Genomic DNA, 20,811 nt, shown 5'->3' with positions numbered 1-20,811 from the left:
TTATTAGTCTATTAAATATCTCAAGCGTTTGCAAACTATTCTGATGGAAGTTATTCGACTTTCTGCAAAACTCGTCGAAATATGCATTTTCGGTTAAAATTCCTTCAAGAAACAATCAGATTTCGTTCGACCCGCGAAAAATTCTTCGTTCCCGCTGGAATTTCGTACTATTGGTTAATGAGTTAAATAGAAACTTATTCAAAATAATCTTTTATTAAAACGGCTCGGAAGGACGTCTGTGCTGTAAGAAATTCGCTCTTGAAGTGCATACTTGTAGGTATGCGATTAGTCACACCTAAAATTCTTATGAACCCTCAAATGGAAGTGGAATATAATTATTCAATGCGATCGAACTGGCATTTCTTAGATTCCAGTGCATTATGCGTCTGAAACTTCGAACAGTTCAGCTATTATCTTCTTCGGATCATGTAACAATTATGAATACTCCGCTTTATAAAGCAGTGGAACAATTGATTGAATAATGTACGCGATTAACCTGCGCTCTCGTTGATATATAACATGCAAAGAATGCAGCGACTTTCAACCCATTAAGAAAAACATTTTTGGTACTGATGTTTTTTTTTATTGTAGGAGACATGAAAAATACATCACTACTCAAAATGCTTATCTGGACATTTCATTCTTGTATCAAACGAATTGTGTTTCATGGTAAAAAAAGTGCAGTTCAAAATTTAATTCGGAAGAATGTTAAACTTGCGAAGGAATGTCTGCCAGCTTAGAATATAACGAATTTTCTGTTTCCCTCTTACTATTTACTAATAAGGTATTTAACTGGTAGGAATTACTTAAACTCATTTGACGACGTTACAGTTTCTTTTATTATTTCTTTGCTGTACATACTTTCATCGACAGGTTATAAAAATATTTACTTACATTCTATGCGCATTGAAACATTCGTATCGAATAGAAAATAGCGAACTCTATTAGTATGCTATGGGCACTATGTAGATATTTCTGTCACGTTTGAAGACGTTTATGATACATTAATTTAAAAAAAATGTCTGTCATCTGCATTCTTACGCTATTCTCGTCCGTACGGTATTAAAAGAACTATACAGGGTGTCTCAAGACTAGTGTAAGATATTGAAATGGGAGGTTCCTGACGTAATTTTAAACAATATTTTCCTTAGCGAAAAAGTTGTCCGAGCCGTGGTGAAAGAGTTATTAACAAAAAAGGCCGACCAATCAGAGCGCTCGGTTGACGCGAGCTACGAATCGGGAGCGTTGACTCGGATCCGGACGCCCGGCTTATCAACAATCTATCATTTCCCCATACATTCCATTTGAATAACGATTAAATTGTTATTAATATTTACGAATATTAATTGTTATTAATTTCCTTGCATTGTTATTCATGTAGTTTATTATTCGTCATTTTCTTAACACGCTTCTTATTGAGCGGAGCGGTTCGACGTTCGGATTCGAGCCAACGCTACCGATTCGCAGCTTGCGCTCTGATTGATCCAAGTTTCTTGTTAATAACTCCTTAACCACACCTCGGACAACTTTTTCATTAAGGAAAATGTTGTTTAAAATTACGTCACGAACCTCCCATTTCAATATCTTAGACTAGTTTTGGGACACCCTGTATATTATGCTACAATATCTGCAGTTCTAATTTAATTGAGATGAACATTGAAATGAATGGTATTTGTGAAAGAATGTCTGCTAGCTTAAAATATAAAGAAACTTCTGTTTCACTCTTAATTAATTGCCGTGGAGTATTTAATTATGAGTAATTTAAGCGCATTTTACAATGTCGCAGTTTCTTTCATTATTTCATTGTTGCACATACTTTCATCGAGAGGATATAAAAATATTTATTTACACTGTCTATTCATTTTTTATGAAACCTATTGGCTTACTCGAAGCCCTACGTATTTCTGTCGCCGTTTTACGATTCGCTTTAGTACATTCTTGGTGTATTAATTCTAAATCTCTTAATGCATCCATTGGCTCGTTCCTATTTCATTAAAATTACGCTCTGGTGCGTCTATTTTATCAAAACTACGTTTTAATGCTTCTATTTTATTAAAACTCCCCTTTAGTACGATCGAAACGAAGATATGACGAGCTGGCACTATCACCTCCGTTATCGGGGCTATCGAATAAATTACTGTTAGCGTCCAACCACTCATCTACAGTTGACTTGTAGTTCTGAATCCATATCACGTTCTTTATCGCCTTTGCCATGGCGAACTCCGGCAGTTCCTCCACTCTTCTATCCAGCAAAAATGCGTTTAACTGAAATCAAATGAACAATTCTATACATTTCGATTTCAATTCCAAAATTCTTTGGTAATTGCAAAGTGACGGATGTTTAAGTCTGGCCTCTATCATCACAGGATCACTTGTATAGTATAATTGGAGCATATAGCGAGGGCGTAAAATTTGTTAGAATGCTGAAATTGGCATCCTTGTAAAGGGGTACACTCCGAAGCGGTACGACATAATGTTAGTCAAAAACGTTAATGTTAACCACAAAATTTCATTTATTTTATTAATCCAAAGATGAAACTTTATATAAATTACTGTATCAATTACTGCATTAACTAAACTCTAAACTGTAACTACTTGGCTACAACCTTGCAATGCCTGTGCCTCCAATTCTATACATAGAGTGGTCTACCTCAGTCTAGCAAACTAAATATCTTCTCCATTTGAGATGGCAGAAACACTATTCTTCATGCAATGTAAATTGTATTAAAATATGAATTGTTTGCAAAATCTTGTTTTTCTGAATTTCTAACGTCACCAATATAATTATTATTGAATGCGTTATATATTTTGTTTCGAAGCTTAAAACGACCTCGCTGCTAAGAGTCAGTAATATCGGTGAAAATGATTTTCAGTTTCTAATTTTAATTTCACAATTCAAATTTTTGAAATCATAGGCCAGTTGGAGGTCCTATTACTAATACACGTTTAAACGCGTTTCAAGTCTAATATTAGGAGAACAAGTATACAAGAAAAGAGTATCAATGACGGTAGAAACTTAGAACAAAATGACATTGAGAAAAGAAAATCTTGCAGCATTCATTTTTTGGTAGCATTTATATAGCATAAGAAATATTGTTTCTATCATTGCAAATGAAGGACATATTGACGTTTTCATATTTACATGAACTATCATGATATATGTATCAGACACAAGAACATGTAACGAGATCCGTTTTTAGAAAGATCGGCTATAAAATCAAACTTACATTAAAATGTTGCTGTCCGCTCGTAATTGTTTCACTTATCGCTTCAGCGAGTTCTGCTATTACGATTTTGGAATTGGGTCTGAAATCACGAAGTGAAGAAATTACATCAGTTATATTAAATATACACATACACACTTATGCCGTTATCATTTATCATTGTTTTCATTTCTCTTTTAAGGTTGTATGAATCCTTAAGTAACGATTAGCATTCACATTTTAAGAATCATTAAGTGTTACATTAATAGAACACTATAAAATTTAAGAAATTATACGAGTCTATTAAAAATGTTGTCACATATTGAATTCTTATCTTGAATGGAAAGATTTTGATTTCATTCATGAACAAATATAAATGCAGTAATGAGAGAATGTTGCAATTTTCTACAATTGTTAATACGTCTTTTGAAAATATTTTAAACTTGAAATAATATGACCTTCGATATTATTTAAGATGGATCTTAAAATTAAGCAATAGTAGAAATTGTAGGACTTATAAACGCCGTAAACAGCTCCAAGTCAAGTCCAATTGTATCAAAAAGTGTCAAAGTCATATATTGTACATAAAAAGTTGCTTGACTTGAAAAAACGACAATTCTGTAAACCTAAAAATATATCGGTTCACATATTGGGCATAGCTTCTTATCAAGTTTTTAAACTTTTGTCTCACACAACCTTACGTAAACGTAACAATGACCACGGTGAAAAGATAGAAAGGTACGAAGTTAGTTACAATTTCTCGATGCGTTCGTATTCTTTGAGCAGGAAATTGAAAACCAGCTGGGAACCGGCCGGATATCTGGACACCACGTTTTTCGCAACGGTCTTGAAATCAATCGGGTAATTGGAATCAAGAGTTAAGTTTAGGTATTTCGTCAGAATGTGAGACGAGTTGGAACAGGCTAGAGCCACCAGCTGATTCTTCCTATCGTCCTCATCGGTCGTAGATGCAGTTATGTACCCCAGAGTATCAGTCCACGCGCTCTCGTTCGCGTTCCTGACCCCAGCGCAGAGAATTTCTGTCTTCAGGTTAACGTCCAATCTGTGCACAAGATTGTGGTATGAATTTGTTGAAGAAACTTATTTATCGAAACATATGCAACATTAATTGCCTGGCACATCGTTGTCTCTAGACTGCGGATTTAATACATTTATGATGAAATTGAATGTACAGAAAAGAAACACACTAGAAAAATACTTTATTTATTATGTATAATTATTTTGTTTTACAGTTAAATATATCTTATGACATGTTGGACTATAGAGGGTATCTCCGGATTAAGTTCTGTGAGTAACAATAAGAACGAAATGTGATATAAACATTGGCTTGCAAATACTCTATAAAAAAGTTATGATAAAAAATTAAACTACAGTCATTTTCAATATTCATAAAATCTGCTCGTTCTAGCAGTGTATTGTATATATATGTATAATGTATATGTATATGTATGTATTATTCATCATATTGTAGAAAATGGAAAGATTTGAAGAGCAAAGCGAAAAAACCATAGAATAAAGAGTATCTGGACAGAAGAAAGCAACCGTGAGTTTGAAAAGGAGCTAGACAAATTACATTTTAATAAGACAAGTATTGATGACATGATGGAAGAATTAACAGATAATATAAATAAAGCAGTGCAGAGAAAAGAAATTCGAATAAATAAATGGAGAATAGGAAGCTTTAAATGGTGGAATGCAGAATGTACATACATATAAGAAAAGGGAGGCGAGAAGAGGCAGAAAAAATGGAAGAAAGGAAATGGTGACAAAGAGAATTATCAGGAAAAAAGAAGAGAATTCAAAAAATTATGTGAAGAAAGAAAAAGAGAACTAATGGATAACATGGAAAAAGAAATAAGTTAGATAAAAGACGAGAATCAAATTTGGGATTTCATAAATAAGGAAAGGAAAAAGAGAATGGGAATCACAGAACAAATAGGAATGAACGAATGGAAAAAATACTTTAAAGAGTTTTTGGAAGGGGAAGATGATTATCACAAAATAGAAAAAGAGGAGAAAGATACCGAAATTGGTGAAGAGGAGGAAATAACAGAACTAGAAGTAAGAAATCAAATAAAGAGATTGAAAAAGGAAAAAGCAGCTGGAGAGGATAGAATTGAAAACGAAGCCTGGATTTATGGAAACACAAAAATAATAAGGTTAACAGAAATTCTCAATGAGGTATGGAAAGGTAAAGTGTTTCCAGAGAGATGGAAAGAAGGGATGATTCACCCATTTTCAAGAAAGGCGATAGAGAGAAAATAAGCAACTATCGAGGAATAACAATTCTCAATAATGCATATAAGATATACGCAATGATATTAGAAAAACGACTGAAGGAAGAATTAGAACGGAAGCAGATAATCCCTGATACCCAAGCAGGTTTTAGAAGCGGCAGATCAGCAATAGATAACATCTTCATTCTAAATTACTTAGCAAACAGGCAATTGCAAACAAAAGGAGGGAAACTGTACACATGCTTTATAGATTTGAGCGCAGCCTTCGACAAAATAAATAGAGAAAAATTAAAGAAAATTATAGAAAAACAAGGAATCAGTAGAAGGCTAAGAATAAGAATTGGAGAAATTTATGAAGAAACAAGGAACATAGTAAAAATTAATGGACGAACGTTAACAAAATTCTGGACAACAAAGGGAGTAAGACAAGGATGTCCTTTCAGTCCGACGCTTTTTAATCTTGATACATATGTATAGCGGACCTAGAGGAGACAATGAGAAAGAACCAAGCGGGAGGAACAGTAATAGGGAGAGAAAAATTTGGACCTTAGCATATGCGGACGACATTGCGTTATTAGCAAAAAATCCAGAAGACCTGAAAGATATATTAAAGAGGATTTCAAAATACTTCGACGACAAAAAACTACAGCTGAATAAGAATAAAACCAAAATCATGATATTCCATAAAGAGAGGGGGAAGAAGAAGAAAGAAGAGTATCAAGGACAAAAACTAGAAGTAGTGAAGGAGTTTAAATACTTAGGATATCATTTCCAGAAAAATGGAAGCAGCGAAGCACATATAAAAGAAAGAACGAGGAAAGCAAGAATAGCCATGGCACAGGTATGGGGAATAGGACAGAGGAAATTTAGAAACAACTATGAGAGACGAATGAAGATATTTAACAGCCTAGTCAAAAGTATTTTATTCTCCTCCGCAGAGATATGGGGATGGATGGAGGCGGAGAAAATGGAAAAGCTGCAGGAAAAATATATACGCTGGACTTTAGGTCTTGATTTTAATACATCCGCATATCTTATATTGGAAGAACCGAAAAAAGATAAAATAAAAATAGAGGCGGGAAGAAGGGCAATAAGATACGAGGAGAAAACAAGAAGTCTGAGCAGAAACACAATTCTGAGGGAATGTTGGCAAGAGATTGATAGGAAACAAGAAAACAAGAAGTAAGAAATGGGAAAAAATGAGTGATTCGTATTACATCAACAAAGGAATAGAGTATTAGAATAGGAAAGAAGAAGAGGTAAAAAATATGAGGAATTTCTGATAGAAATAGACAGAGCGGATCAGCTGCAATGGCAATACGATAAAATAATAAAAAGCAGATACAATAAACACTACCGAGAAATTAGGGATGGAGAGGTGGCAAGTTATTTATGTAAATCTTACGAAAGCAGAGATCAAAGCATGATTGCAAGATTCAGATGCGGGAACGAGGAACTAAATAATAAGTATTGGATGAAGGAGAATGAAAGAGTCTGTAGATTATGTAAAGAGCAGCCAGAGACTCTAAGTCATATGTTACGAGAATGTAAGGAGATGGAAAGAGAAAACAAGGAAGTGAGAGGAATACTGAAAGGAGACAAAGATGGCACAGCGTGAATGCGGAAGGTTCTAGAAAAAAGGAAGAAAAAGAAAGACAATATTTAAATATATATACAACAAACACTTCTAACCCCCATTTTAAGGCCGAAAGGCAAAAACTACAACTATTTACTACTATTCATCATATTGTACATATGTATATGAATTATATATAATATTCTACCAATATTTGAAATATTTGATATCAAGCTTTATTGCATTGAAGAGAAGCCTGTTTCCATTTCAAAGTGCCGGCTTCCGTTACGAATACAAACTTGACATCTTGGGGAAATTGAATTTATCAACCTCCGAATTTCATTTTTATCTCACTTCAGTTCAGTGATAGTGAACACACTGGTACAGTTTGATCATTTAATTCGGGGACACCCTATATAGGACAGCTACTGTACGTGATTTTGTTGTGAATACTTAAGTCATTTTCAGATTTTTGCTATCATACGAACAAACGCTTACTCATTATATGATAACAATATTTTGTACAAAAATCTACAGTCTAATATCGTTTCATTTATAAAAGAAAGAGCATATAGAATTATCAATTAATAAAAGAAAATGTCGACTTACTTCATCTGAGGATTCTTGAGCCATTCTTGATATGTTTTCTCAGCATAGGATGTGCAATCCTCGATGCCAACTTCGCAGGCCCATCTCATTGCGTCCACTCTGAGCATTTTGACGAGATCGCTGTCATTCGCCTTCGGTTCATAGCCAACGTTCTTCGTCAAAGCCTTCATCAGATATGCCACGTAACGCTGCAAAATTCAGTATTTGTTGATCAATAGAGGTGTTATCTCTATCATATTGTATCATAATTTGTATTAAACTCGTGTAAACTATCTTACAGTGTACCGTAGACAAATGAGAAAACGCCCAACACGTTAAGTATAAAAATTTTGCAGCAACTACATTTTACATAGAATTACATATCTCGGTTGCAACGAGGATTGCAGATTTTCTAAATGCCGCATTATCAATCAATGTTTAAAAATTTTAATCATCAATTTGAATTTCTTTGAATTATGAATTAAAATTTAATCTTTTTACCTTGAAAGTGTAATATTTGTTGGAGGTGCGTAACAAGTTCTGCAGGAATCCCAAGTGCCTGAACGCCGGTTGCCAGGGTATGTAATCGGTCTCGTGTGTTAAGTAGAGTGTCACGTTCAGTGCGAGCGTGTAGTTCAAACTTTCAGTACGAGCTAAGTTGAACGCGTCGTCGATCATCTGCGCACGGTTCACCGGGTGTATTTTTGTATTGTTCCCCTTGTTCAGCTCTTTTATCAACAGTTTCCAATTCTCTATTTCATAGTTCACGCGATAGTAACCTGACAGAGAATACAAAATTTCGTTCATTATATCTGCTATCCTCTGCCCTTCGAGAATAACGATTCTTTCTATGAAATGAATTCTTAAGTTATCTCTTCTGCATGGATCAGTGAGAGTAGTAAAATGAAATGCGAATATATTCATTATCCAATATTAAACTAGTAATTCTAAGTCGCTGAAGCTCAATGAAATAAAATAAATATAACATAAAATAAATATAACGTGCAATTTTTTTTGCAATAACCACTACGTGATTCACGTGTGTCACGTCAAAAACGAATCCGAAATGTTCTATCTATATTTTTGAAAAATAGTGGTTTTTGTAAAAGTACATGATTTTCGGGAAAGTTGAGGGTAACGATAAGGGAAAGTCGAGAATTCATTTTTTAATGGAGAGATAGAAGAAGTTTTTCATAATACTGGATGAGTGACGACTTCGAATAACTCGTAAGATATTTCTTGTATGATAAAAATGTTTAAACAAACGATGGCTTCAAGGGAACATGTAATGCTGTGATCTATTTTTGTTTCTTTGATTCTTTATCAAGGGGCATCTATAGTTATTAAGCGCACTATTTCTTCGCGAATTTCAATAAAGCACCAAACTCTGTGTACTAAGTACTATGTAATCTGAAAGATAAGTATTACATCTGAGTAAATAAGTATATCATGAGAAACTGATCACATAATGTTTCCTGAAATTATTAATTTGAGAATATTTTTCGTTTTAGCTATAATTGGTGTAACTCTTTTTTTTCATAACTTAATCACAGTATACTGATATTTATGAATATGAGCGTTACGAAAAATTGTAGTTATAATGTCTTTGTTTTCAAGCAATTTTATGTCCAAAAGAGATTGTATTGCACGAAATCAAAGCCAGAGTACGCCAGACTTAACTTTCGTCTTTTCAAAGAGGTACTCGCCAATCGAAAAATTTACTTGTGTAAAGAAGAAAAGTGTAATCCCGTAAAATCATATTTTACACTACTTTTGCCTAGTTATCGATAAAATAGAGAAAGAAAACGTCATAATTTTACTTAAAAATGTTAGGAAAGTCACGTGACCACCTTAGCCCGTTAACGCTTTAAAGCTTGAAGTACAGTCAGGGGTAATATTAAGTGAACACTCTGAAACAGAACAGTTGCCTTACAAGTGGACCAAACAACTTGAATTTTCATTCATCATCATCAAAGACAGAAGAATTAATTTACGAAATATATATCTTAATTGGAATACGATAAAATAATTGTTTACTATTGTTTCATCCTGCATTTTGAAAATTTTTACTGTTACTTCTCATCTCATTTTGAACTGTATCATAGATTTCGCAAGTGACAATCGTGAATTTATAACAATATTTCTTTATTTGATATAGTAAACAGCACAATTCTGTTTACGGATTTGTTTTTGGCATGAGAAAATCTAGAATCTAGAAGAATCACACAGTGGATATTGCGAGAAATGACTGATTTCGTCGAACTGTATAATTGTTCAATTCTTACACTAAAACTGTTAAGCATACGATTAAAAAGTAAATGTCAACTCTTAATTATTCATTTCGAATGTTCTACAAAACTATGCAATGTACCTGCTTGCTGCGTGTTGAAAACAAACCATCCCGTTTTTTCCTTAGATGGCACGGTGTATGATTCGTCGTCCGGAGAAAACCAATCGACAGGAGTCGTGTTAGTGAAATTGGGATCAGATTCCTGGACATAAGTGATTGGTATCCACCACTTGGTACGGTATTTGTGGAATTTTGAAAACACGATCAGAAAACGTTCCTGTGTCAATTGGTAGCCCTCATCGACTCTCTTAACTGTCAACGTCGGATATCCTGGATATTCCACCCAGTTATGCATTATAACTTGCACGGACTGTTTCCATTTAATCCCACTTTCGTCCAAGGCTTTCTGGAGGGATCCGAAAAGGTCATTCGAATCCGCATTACCCAACGCGCTATAACAGATATTATTATTTATTAATGTGCAAAAATAAAGAAAAAAGTGTATAAATTGAAAAAGGACAGATAAGAGTGGGAGAACTTTGAATTGGAATTGCAAAGAATTGTTTAATTATCGTTCAGAGGTATTGGGTTCGAGAAGAAAATTCATTCCGATTTTTTATAGAAAATTTATAGGCTACGCATTTAAATTTTGGTATACATCTAGTGATTTATTGAATTATGTACGTGCTATTTTGTTCCACATTTTTTCATGCAATTTGTACACTCCATCCCTAAGAATAGTGCAAAGTATGCAGTTGGGCCATTCAATACTACGTAGCTACTTCTCAAACAATCAAGAAAAACTTCGTTTTAATATTTGCTTTAAGGTACATTGCAGGGCACGTTGGTCCTGAACAATTAATCTTTGGAATGAAATTAGTTAAAATTCAGAATTCTATGATTTTTGTTTCACATTGTCACTGTTACTTCATTAAATATCGGCATAATCTCACTGAATAATGACTTTCTAAAGATGCCTGAGATATGACCTTTTAGAAGGTATACACATATCATTTGTTTTCAATCATTCTGATATAATCTTTTACCTCTTAATCCACGTATCAAAAATCGGAACTAACTTTCCGGACAATCCAATACTTGTTTTTCTAATTTTATTTCAATAAAGACTGTTTTATAAACGAATAAAGATATACGTACTGGCTTTTAAGATATAATTTCAAGCCCTTATGGAAAACCTCTTCCGTCATAGCGTGAGACATCATTCGAATAATAGAAGCAGCTGTAAGTCATACAAATAATTATTTGTATTTACTATCGAAGTAAGTGCAATGCAATGTGGAAAGTATACGTTGAAAATTATATAAACAAACAGCAAGGAGTTAATAGCATTCATAATAAAGAGTATGTAAGTGAATGTTGTTTATATTAATTTTCGCAAAGCTTTTGACACAGTCACTCCGTACTGTTTTCTAAATTGTATGCTCATTTTCGGGTATAGTATTAGTTCTGGAACACCCTGTATAGAAAATTGTTTCAATGTCGAACGACTTACAAAGTATCGAAAATGATAATGATATGATTTTTAAATACAAAATAGATTTCTATTTAGATTTCATTTTCTACATTGACATTATAAAAGGAGTTAGATACTTGGGTCGATGTTTCTCAGATATTTAATGCCTAATTGGTACTTGCTATTAACTAGTTAGTACCTCTTCATGAAAACAGAAATGTAATTATGAAAGTGGTCAGCGATTCTGACGTCAGGATGTCACGATCATCTCAGTTTTTCATGACTCTGGACCATATACTTCGATTCTCCATTGATAAAGGTTTGGTACATATTTAGTTTACCCACTATGAATTATTTATTATCTAAATTATCAAAAGAGGAATTGTGGATGCAATATTGCAAGTTTTCTAAAAGCACTTATGAATAAAATATACAATGTTGATTGTGGTATGTACAATGTGGATTCATAGACATTTAATGCTTAATAATCGATAACTTATTATAAGCGATGCTATTTATTTATTTAGACTGTAAACTTTTTGCTTGTCGAGCCCGCAAATTTAAAACGTCTTAACTGATCGATAAGATTAGAAAACGTATCTCGCTAATGAATAAAAAGAAAACCCGCTGCAAATTTGATACCTATCGGTGTCTGTTCCCATATTTCTGTTTATCTGATGTTAAATTAAAAACGTCGTGACTACATTCACCACACAAGTTTATATATCTACTTGTTTTTCTAATCGAAATTAAAATGACATCTTTTATTCATTTTCTTTACCTTTCTCGTGAGCGATGGCGTCGAACGTCTTGAGGAGTTCTTGAGGGGTGATCACGTCCTTATTTATGGGACGTATCATCGGGACCGCATCAGTGACCATCGCGTATCCTTGCATCCTCTCCACAACGAACATATCGTCCAATCGCAATTCAGGTTCTACCTGAATTTCATAATTTCATCAATAGTTGTCGCCTGTTTTGAAAGTTATATCTAGATGTGGTAGATTAATCTTGAATCGATGTAGTTCACTCTTATTATTAAATATAAATTGACATTAAGGTAAATGCTCCAATTTTTATTCGGGTCTCAATTTTTACTCGTTGACTTGTTTTTCTATCATGTCATGGCGTCTAAGAACTAGTTTTCATTTTCAATGCTCCTTAATTTTCCTCCTCTTAACGCAATTACGCAATTATTGAATAAGACAATATGGCCATTACAAGGAAGGGCATGTACTGGCAGTTCCTATGAGCTGCGTAATAATGTACCTTACTTCCACCATGATAGCAATAGCTGAATAAACAAATGACACTGCCCCAACATTTATAAATTCCATGTGAAGAAACATAGCAGTAAAAGTCTGCTTAAAAAAGGATTAGAGTATCGTATTTACTTTGTGAGCAATGAAGTATTGGAAATATTTGGCGAATCCTTCGTTCAGCCAAACATATTTCCACCATTTCGGGCTGACAAGATTACCGAACCATTGATGAGTGAACTCGTGAGCGATGTTCGTGAGTACATCCATCTTCGTGCGGGTTGCATTTAAAATTTCGTCGTAAAGAAGATTACTTTCACTGAAATAGAAATTCGAGTTCAGAGGTGTGCAGCCTTGTTATTAACGACTAGATTCAGCGAAAAGTGACCACTATAACATTTACACTTTTTATCTAAAATAGCGTTACATTAAAACATTCTATTATTTGAATAGTATACTATTTCTTATTATAATACTGTAGGTAACGGTACCAACATTTTTTTACTTATACATATATTTACTTGTCCATAATGAAATTTATTTAACGATTTAGTATGATGTAAACATAATACTTGAAATGTTAAATTATAAGTAAATATTAAAAACTTGAAAACTTGAACGTTGATAATATGCAACGCGTTCTACCAGAAAATTAGAAAATCAACCATTATTAATACTGCGGGCTTTTATGCAAAATAAAACATTTGTTTTGTCAATTTAAGAAATGAAATCTATATAGATTGAGAATTCTTTCATCCTCCAAAAATAACGATGTGTATTAAACATTCTACGTACTTCAGACTTTTGTATGTTGCACTCATTCTTTATATTTCTAGCACACTTAATATTTCTATGTATCTATAAAATCCACTGTCTATTAATAACAATAAATTAGCATCCCGCGATTCGATCGTACAATTTGATAGAGTGATTGATTACAAGAAGCGGAAATCCTTAGTATTTTCTTAAATTGATACTAAGTATTTCCTCATCTCTGTATCGCGAACTTTCGTTAGACCGTTAATCCCATCGGGAAAGCAATCTGTATTTCAAACCCGTCACGTCAGATCGAGAAGCAATAAAACCCGTTGCACTTTGATCGTGATGGTCATCACTTCTAAGTACCTGTAAATTACGAGGCCCCAGTTCTCCATGGCAGTGTTTAGGAAGAAACTCTTTACCGCGACTTGATCTATTTTATCTGGCATGTATGTCTGGTACGAAATATTCGTGTACGAGTTCAGCTGTTCTAGAAGCTTCCTACCCATTTTCAAAGCGTAGTCAGTCTGATTTATCGTGCTCGCCTTCGTCCACACTCTATAAGTGAAGTTGCCTACTCTATCTTCCTTAAATTGATAATTGCTTAGAACGAATGCTACTAAGTAAGTAGACATCAATGGGGTTTCTTTGAATGAAGTGGTCATCATGCCATCTTTTTCTTCTTTTTTTAGTACGTCCATATTAGAGATCGCCTGCAGTGTTTTATTATGCGTCAAAGTGATGTTGAATTTTGCCTTGTAGACGGGCTCGTCCCAACAGGGGAACGTTTGTCGAGCTTTCGTCGGCTTAAAATGAGTTGTTGCGACGTGCTCGCTGGAATGAAAGAAAAATTGGGTTTTACTTAACTCGCACGGAGATAGATAGTAATTTGTCAAAAAACAGATGAGATTATCTGTCGTATGTGACATTGAATAAAACGCTTAAATCTATCAAAATGAAAAGTAATTAAGTATCCAAAAAATGCTTTGAACTGACATTTAAAAAAATTCAAGGAGTATCTGACAAAATCTGAGTAAATAAGAGACAGGCATAAGTACAGTAGGTCCCATTTATATTCGTATCTATTTCTGAATTGAATGAGTTTCTTAACATAGTAATTAACAATTTAATGTTTTTTCGCTTAGTCTGCTATGTACGATAAATGATTCGATTTCTATTCAAGTCCTCACTTCTACTCATTGACGAATTTTCATAGAATTCTGTATGTGGCATTACATTTTTTTAATGTATTATGTTATCTGTTTTCTTGGGGACTTTTACGAAATTTTTGTTACACATTAAATAATTATTCCATTTTCTATTCACTATTTTTCTATAATTTTATACGTCATCTTAAAATAAGCCAGTAATTACATGAACATAAACAGAAATTAGTACATTTATCTTAATGTGTAACAAGAAATTGCTATTCTTCGAGTCTCCACAAAAATTTTGAAAGAAGCTTTTTGTATAATATTTATATGCATCGTATTGAATTTGATAAAAATCGGTTACAGTTTTACTAGCTATAAGTTGTCAGGATTTTGAAATTTCCCACATTAATAACTAATTATGTAATACTAGCTGATAATTATCCGGCGTTGCCCGGGTGTTTATTTTCCCAACCTTCTATCATTCAGAAGAAGTGAGAGATGAACGCTTGTTAGTACCGTGTCGATCAACGGTGATCGGTTCTATTATACGACTTGAACCAATAGAAAAACAAAGTTTGTATACAATTTATATCGAGAGGTGAACCAAGTTTGAACGCCAGCTCTGTTTAACGATTTTCGAGAACGCTTGAATTATCGTCAATCTCACACTCCGTGTGATTTTGTTGGGTCTCATAACAATAATCGAATCGTCGAAATCTGGAACATATTCAGGAATCCTGAAATTCTAGAAAATTCGCCTCGCCGATTCTCGATATTTTCCGGTTCTCGATACTTTCCGGTTTCTCTACTAAATATCATTCCATAAACTGATTCCTATAACTTTTATCGTACATAAAACTCTCATTCCCTAATCTTTAACATTATATTAATTAATTTGACATTAAATTTATTTTTGATTCGTGTTAAGTCAGTTAATTTTGTTATACTCATAGAGTATATTTTATATATTGTATTTTGTTATGATATTGTTATCTCCCTTATTTTTAAGTTTATATTTTTGCCATCTAATGTTAATATCTCAAATTTGTCACACTTCTCTTGTTTTTCTTTATATATTCCAAAGAGCTTATGCTCGTTAATAATAATAGTAACTATAGCAATGATGATGATACTACTACTACTACTACTACTACTACTACTACTAATAATAAATCAGTCTTACGTGACACCATCCGTTTGCACGAGCCTCTTATAAATTCCTGTCGTATTGTCTCTCGAAACTCCAACGAATTGTATCTGAAGCGAGTAGTGATGATCCTTTTCAAACCGGGGTTTTATTGTGATGTTCAAAATCTCGTGACTTTTGTCCACTAGGTACTTATTCCACAAAGTATTTGTTGTATTCAAATCCACGAACTTAACGTCGTAGATGAACAAGTATTTTGAATTCAGCGTCAAGGTATCGCTGGTGTTCAGCGCTATTAATGTGATGTCCACTTCACCGTCAAATGTGATTCTCCCCAAATTAGGTTTGAGATGCAATTTGTATGCGATCGGCATCACTATGTCGGACGGCAACCTGTATCTTAAATCCGCTTCGCCGACGGTATTCTCGAGCTGGAAACTCGCCTGGCAGATCCCCAGAACGAGGAGACACGTTACGAAAGTTCTCATCTTTTTAGATTCGCTGGCTGCGTTCAGTATCCAGCATCCACCGCTGTTTTTTAGTTTATAATTGCTGTTTAATGAAATATTATTACTACCGAGAACACTTCACCTTTTAACTGGGATGAATTTACGACTCTTATCTCTTTAACTGTTATATATGTACAATTTGCAAGTATTTATCAGTGTCCCGTTAGAAAATAATAATTTTAACTAGCAGCTAGTACTGGCCGGAGAATCGCGCGTTTACAAATTTAATCTTGTTTTCGTTGGCTTGATAACGTGGCTTGCGAACGAGCGAAGATAGAAATTCGGCTACCGCAACGAGGACGTATTTGCACGTCGGCGGGCGACGTACGACAGACCACATTTACAGACGTTCCTGATTTATAAGGTCGCTGCGGTGGGGCAATTATCGAAATATTCTTGAATTTCGCAGTGTGATCGATCGACGGTATGCCGATCGGTGACATCGCGAGCGGCGTAATTGTATCCGTTATGTAGTAAAATCATGCTTTCGTCGTTGTAAATGAGACGCTGATAGTCATCTATTTTATTAGACGCATTCGGTGAATTTTATGGAGAACGTAATACATTTTATATAGGTTGAAGTCGACGGGACACCAAAAATTCCTTCTTTTGTACAAATTTTCCCATGCATATCTCACTAATCTATTTTTATAACTTCCGGGCAGAATTATGTCGCGTATCACTAAATCATCCCTTAGCCTGATTTGATGTTTGATGGGACGACGATAAATATTATCGCAGCCGGCCAACATTATATGTGAAATAAATAGATTTCGTCTGTTCTCCAATTTGTATATCGTACTTACTGGCTATTGAAACGTTGTTTGGATTTATCAATGATGTTGGAAGAACTAAATTGATTAAATCGGTTTAAGAGCATCGCTCGGCCGTTATGAATTCTTTAATTCGCGAGTTGAATAGTAGTCGGCTATAAGAAACGGTGTAACGCTTTTTTAGTCGATCGAGCGATCGCGAATAGAAAAAAGGATCAACACCGCCGGTCCTTGACGATTAGGTAGACGCCAGTACACGTGTATCGTGAATTTGTGCCCGAATTCTCAGAAAGTTACATAATCGGATAACGAAGAAAGATAATTTGAGGAAAAAGGAATAAATATTCGCCGATTACGTCGCTTAGCAGAAATGTAGTTTTCTTAGTGAGCAAGAGCCGAAGTCCCGCCCTTGTCGGGAGTATACTATTTAGAAGTACGCATCGTCTCAGATGCCTTCGTCTCGATTAGACACATACCTTCGCCTCCAAATTAAATGCATGCAATTTTTCTCCGTTAACTTTCGATTTCGAGATCCCTCAATCGACGCTACGGAACAGCACATTTAGATTCCATATATTTTCTTCCACCGGACGAAGGATTACCGTTCGTTTCGGCCATTATCGCTGTTTTTAGCTAAGAAAACACGGTACGTCCATTAGTGGACGTGCTATCGTTACGGACGCTCCGGCTCGACATATCCAATCGTTGTCTGACCGCTGATCGGAAACCATGTCCTCGTATTGGACCTGTAGCAGGTTTTGGTAATGAATCAGCCGATGACCTACTGGTACAGTCAAATTAGGTTTTCAAAATATAAAAATTAAAATACAGCAATTTTCCAATTTTACATGGTTCAAATAATAGTATTGCTGAGGCTGGTAATAAAATAATTCGATTATTATACAGTAGTAAAAATGAAGAAATGTCGTTGAATTCTTTAAGATATTTACTGTTTAAAAGATCATCGATAAAATCAACTTTTAAACTTAACCCTTTGAATACTTCTGGCGCCTATTGGCGTCCGAAACATGTTGGCTTCCCAGTACTGTAGGCGCCAATTGGTGTCCAAATCAAATTTCGCTTGTTTCGCCTATTTTAAAATTTTATAATTGGTCTTATGGTAATGGAGACCTCTAATGGTAATGTAGATTATCTATTTCAGTTAACTTATTTTGATTCACAGCCACGAGAGGCGCCTATAGGAGCTAGCGAAATTTTATCGATCATAATTGTAATAAATCTTATTTGAAACAGACGTAAGTTAATGTTAATTCAACAATTACATATTCCGTTAGTCGTATATTAATTAAATAATAGCTTTTGATTATTAAAAAAGAGGAACAAAATTTAAAAAGACATTTTCGATTAGTTAAATATTATGTTGTCGGCTGATGATGATATTCTTGAGATCATCATCTAGCCAGATAATTCTATGAATTGTCTTTAAAAAAATAATAAATATTTTACCAATGAAAAAAAGTAATTTTCTAGAAGATAACGTCAAGAAGGACGTTACTTCATATTACTATCAAGTTAAGTAAATCTGTTTATTTTCAGTTGTTTTTTTCCTTGACTCTTAAAATGAACAAGAGGGATAATAAAAGAAAAACAAGTAAAGAAATCGCCAATAAAAGTACATCTAAGCGTGTTTTAACAAATGATTCATGTTCTGATTCTGAGGAAACTAGTGATTTTGAAGTTCCTTTGTACAAACGTATGACTAAAAAATGTCGTGTCATATCCTCTTCATTAGAGACAATAGTGAGTACAGTAGCTATACCAGAACCAAAGCAATCGAAACGTAATAATGAATTTTCCTGGACTCAGAAAGTTTTCAAACCTGTAATTCATAAATTTAATAACAATAACAGTGGAGTTAAAGCAAATATAAACAGGAAATCATCTATTCTCCATATTTTTCAAATTTTTATTTCGGAAGAGCTTATAGGATTCATTGTTGAATGCAGTAATAAATATGATGAAAATGGCACAAGAAGCAATGTACATAATTTTGCAGCAACTACAATTCCCGAAATATATAATTTTTTGGCCGTTACTATGCTAATGTCACGAGTACGTAAAGTATCTTTATCAGAATATTGGAGTAAGGACAAGCTGATAAGAACAGTCATTTGGTGAAATAATGTCAAGGGATCGATATATATTTTTACTAAAGATCCTGAATTTTTGTGACAATAACATTGAAAGTGGTGATCCAATCAGGAAAATACGTCCAATCCTTGAAAAATTGAAAACATCCTTTAAAGCAGCATTTTATCCATTTGAAACGTTATGCGTAGATGAAAGTCTATTGTTATTCAAAGGAAGATGTTATTTTAAACAATATATACCGTCAAAAAGAAGCAGGTTTGGGATTAAATCCTTTGTCTTGTGTGATTGCCAGACAGGCTTTGTTCAAGATTTGATTGTATATTGCGGAGCCAACATGATAATATCTGAAGATGTACCGTCAACATCGATAGGAAAGTCTGGCCAGATAGTAATGAAGCTTTTAGAACCGTATCTTGGAAAGGGTCATACACTCGTGACAGATAATTGGTACAGCAGTCCGAGTTTGTTCTTACTATTACATAGAAACATAACTAACGCATATGGAACAGTAAGAAAAAACAGATTGGGAAAAAATAGGTCGGAATTAGATAAAAAGATAAACAAAGGAGAATGCATATTTCGTTCAGAAAAGAATGTATTAGCGTTGAAATGGATGGACAAAAGGGAAGTGTGGATGATTTCCACCTATCATTGTCCCAATATGATTGAGACCGACAAGATAAACTACGTAACGAAAGAAAAAATAGTAAAATCGCAATGCATACTTGATTATAATAAAACAATGGGAACAGTTGACAAAGTTGATCAAGTTTTATACATTCTAAATTCTACCAGGAAAAGCTTAAAGTACTACCTGAAGCTGCAAGTGCTCAGCAGCATTCATACAGAACAGATTTAGAAATTCAACAGTGGCTGAGAAATTCAAAATAACCTACGAAATGGGGATGGAAAGCAACAAATGTGGGCCTACAACCGCTTCACACAGATGATCTTATTCCACAAAATTTATTACAATATATTTCATATAAATGCACAACCGGTTGCAACACGATGATCTGCAGTTGTAAGAAATACGATCTTCGATGTTCAGATATTTGTTTCAACTGTCATGGGCAGTTTTGCTCAAATATCGAAAAGATTTTAACGTATTGAAATAATTTTCATTCAGTCGATTTTGTGCAGAATAACTAATACACCCTTTCGGAGTTATTTTCTTTGCTTTTTTTACGGAGATCGTCACTAGGACAAACGCGACGACGTGTTCTTTTCTTTGTATAGTATTTTTGAACGCGGCCGAGTTACTGGTCGCGAAAATAAATCTTTATTTTTCTAATTCTAATTGGAATTCTATGTATATCGTGTCATTATTCTGCGTACCCCACTTCTTCTCGACTCCAGACTCCCATTAGGCTATTTCTTAACAAATGATAATTTATAAAATTTCATTTAGTATTTAAAGGGGAGAAATATGAATGCGTGAAACAAGAAACAGCAATTATACTGTACAATAGACAATTTGTTTCCAGTACCCATTAAATGATTCTCCCCGCGTTCAGCTCATTCGTAAATAGTTTCAAATTTTCCTGATCATAGTTCACGCGATAGTAGCCTGACGATACAAAATTACGTTTACTATTCTGCTCGAAAATACCGATTAATTTTCTATTATTATAAGAATATACAACGAACTTTATTCCCTCTTTTACAAAAATATGATATAGCACTGGGCCATAGATTTGATTTTTAGA

General features: G+C 34.1%; 2 protein-coding genes across 2 annotated transcripts; one reads left to right on the top strand and one right to left on the bottom strand.

The window, feature by feature from the left end:
- Nucleotides 1-1,716: 1,716 nt before the first annotated feature.
- Nucleotides 1,717-16,536, bottom strand: LOC108627395 (aminopeptidase N-like). The gene is made up of 11 exons (XM_018028602.2): nt 15,745-16,536; nt 13,774-14,241; nt 12,784-12,967; nt 12,171-12,330; nt 11,074-11,155; nt 9,997-10,367; nt 8,127-8,404; nt 7,647-7,834; nt 3,958-4,266; nt 3,228-3,306; nt 1,717-2,265 (listed from the first exon to the last, which is right to left on the bottom strand). Exons 1-11 carry the CDS (start codon nt 16,194-16,196, stop codon nt 2,053-2,055), a joined length of 2,784 nt encoding a protein of 927 aa, XP_017884091.1. The 5' UTR covers nt 16,197-16,536; the 3' UTR covers nt 1,717-2,052.
- A 2,900-nt stretch (nt 16,537-19,436) lies between these two features.
- LOC108627392 (piggyBac transposable element-derived protein 4-like) lies at nt 19,437-19,961 on the top strand. The gene has a single exon (XM_018028600.1). The coding sequence runs from the start codon at nt 19,437-19,439 to the stop codon at nt 19,959-19,961; it is 525 nt and encodes a 174-aa protein (XP_017884089.1).
- The last annotated feature ends 850 nt before the right edge of the window (nt 19,962-20,811 follow it).

Source organism: Ceratina calcarata, unplaced genomic scaffold, assembly GCF_001652005.2.
Source record: "Ceratina calcarata isolate Rehan_Ccalc_2016 unplaced genomic scaffold, ASM165200v1 scaffold468, whole genome shotgun sequence".
NCBI classification, from domain to species: domain Eukaryota; kingdom Metazoa; phylum Arthropoda; class Insecta; order Hymenoptera; family Apidae; genus Ceratina; species Ceratina calcarata.
The sequence above is the reverse complement of the archived record's forward strand: the minus strand, read 5'-3'. Positions and strand labels throughout refer to the sequence as shown.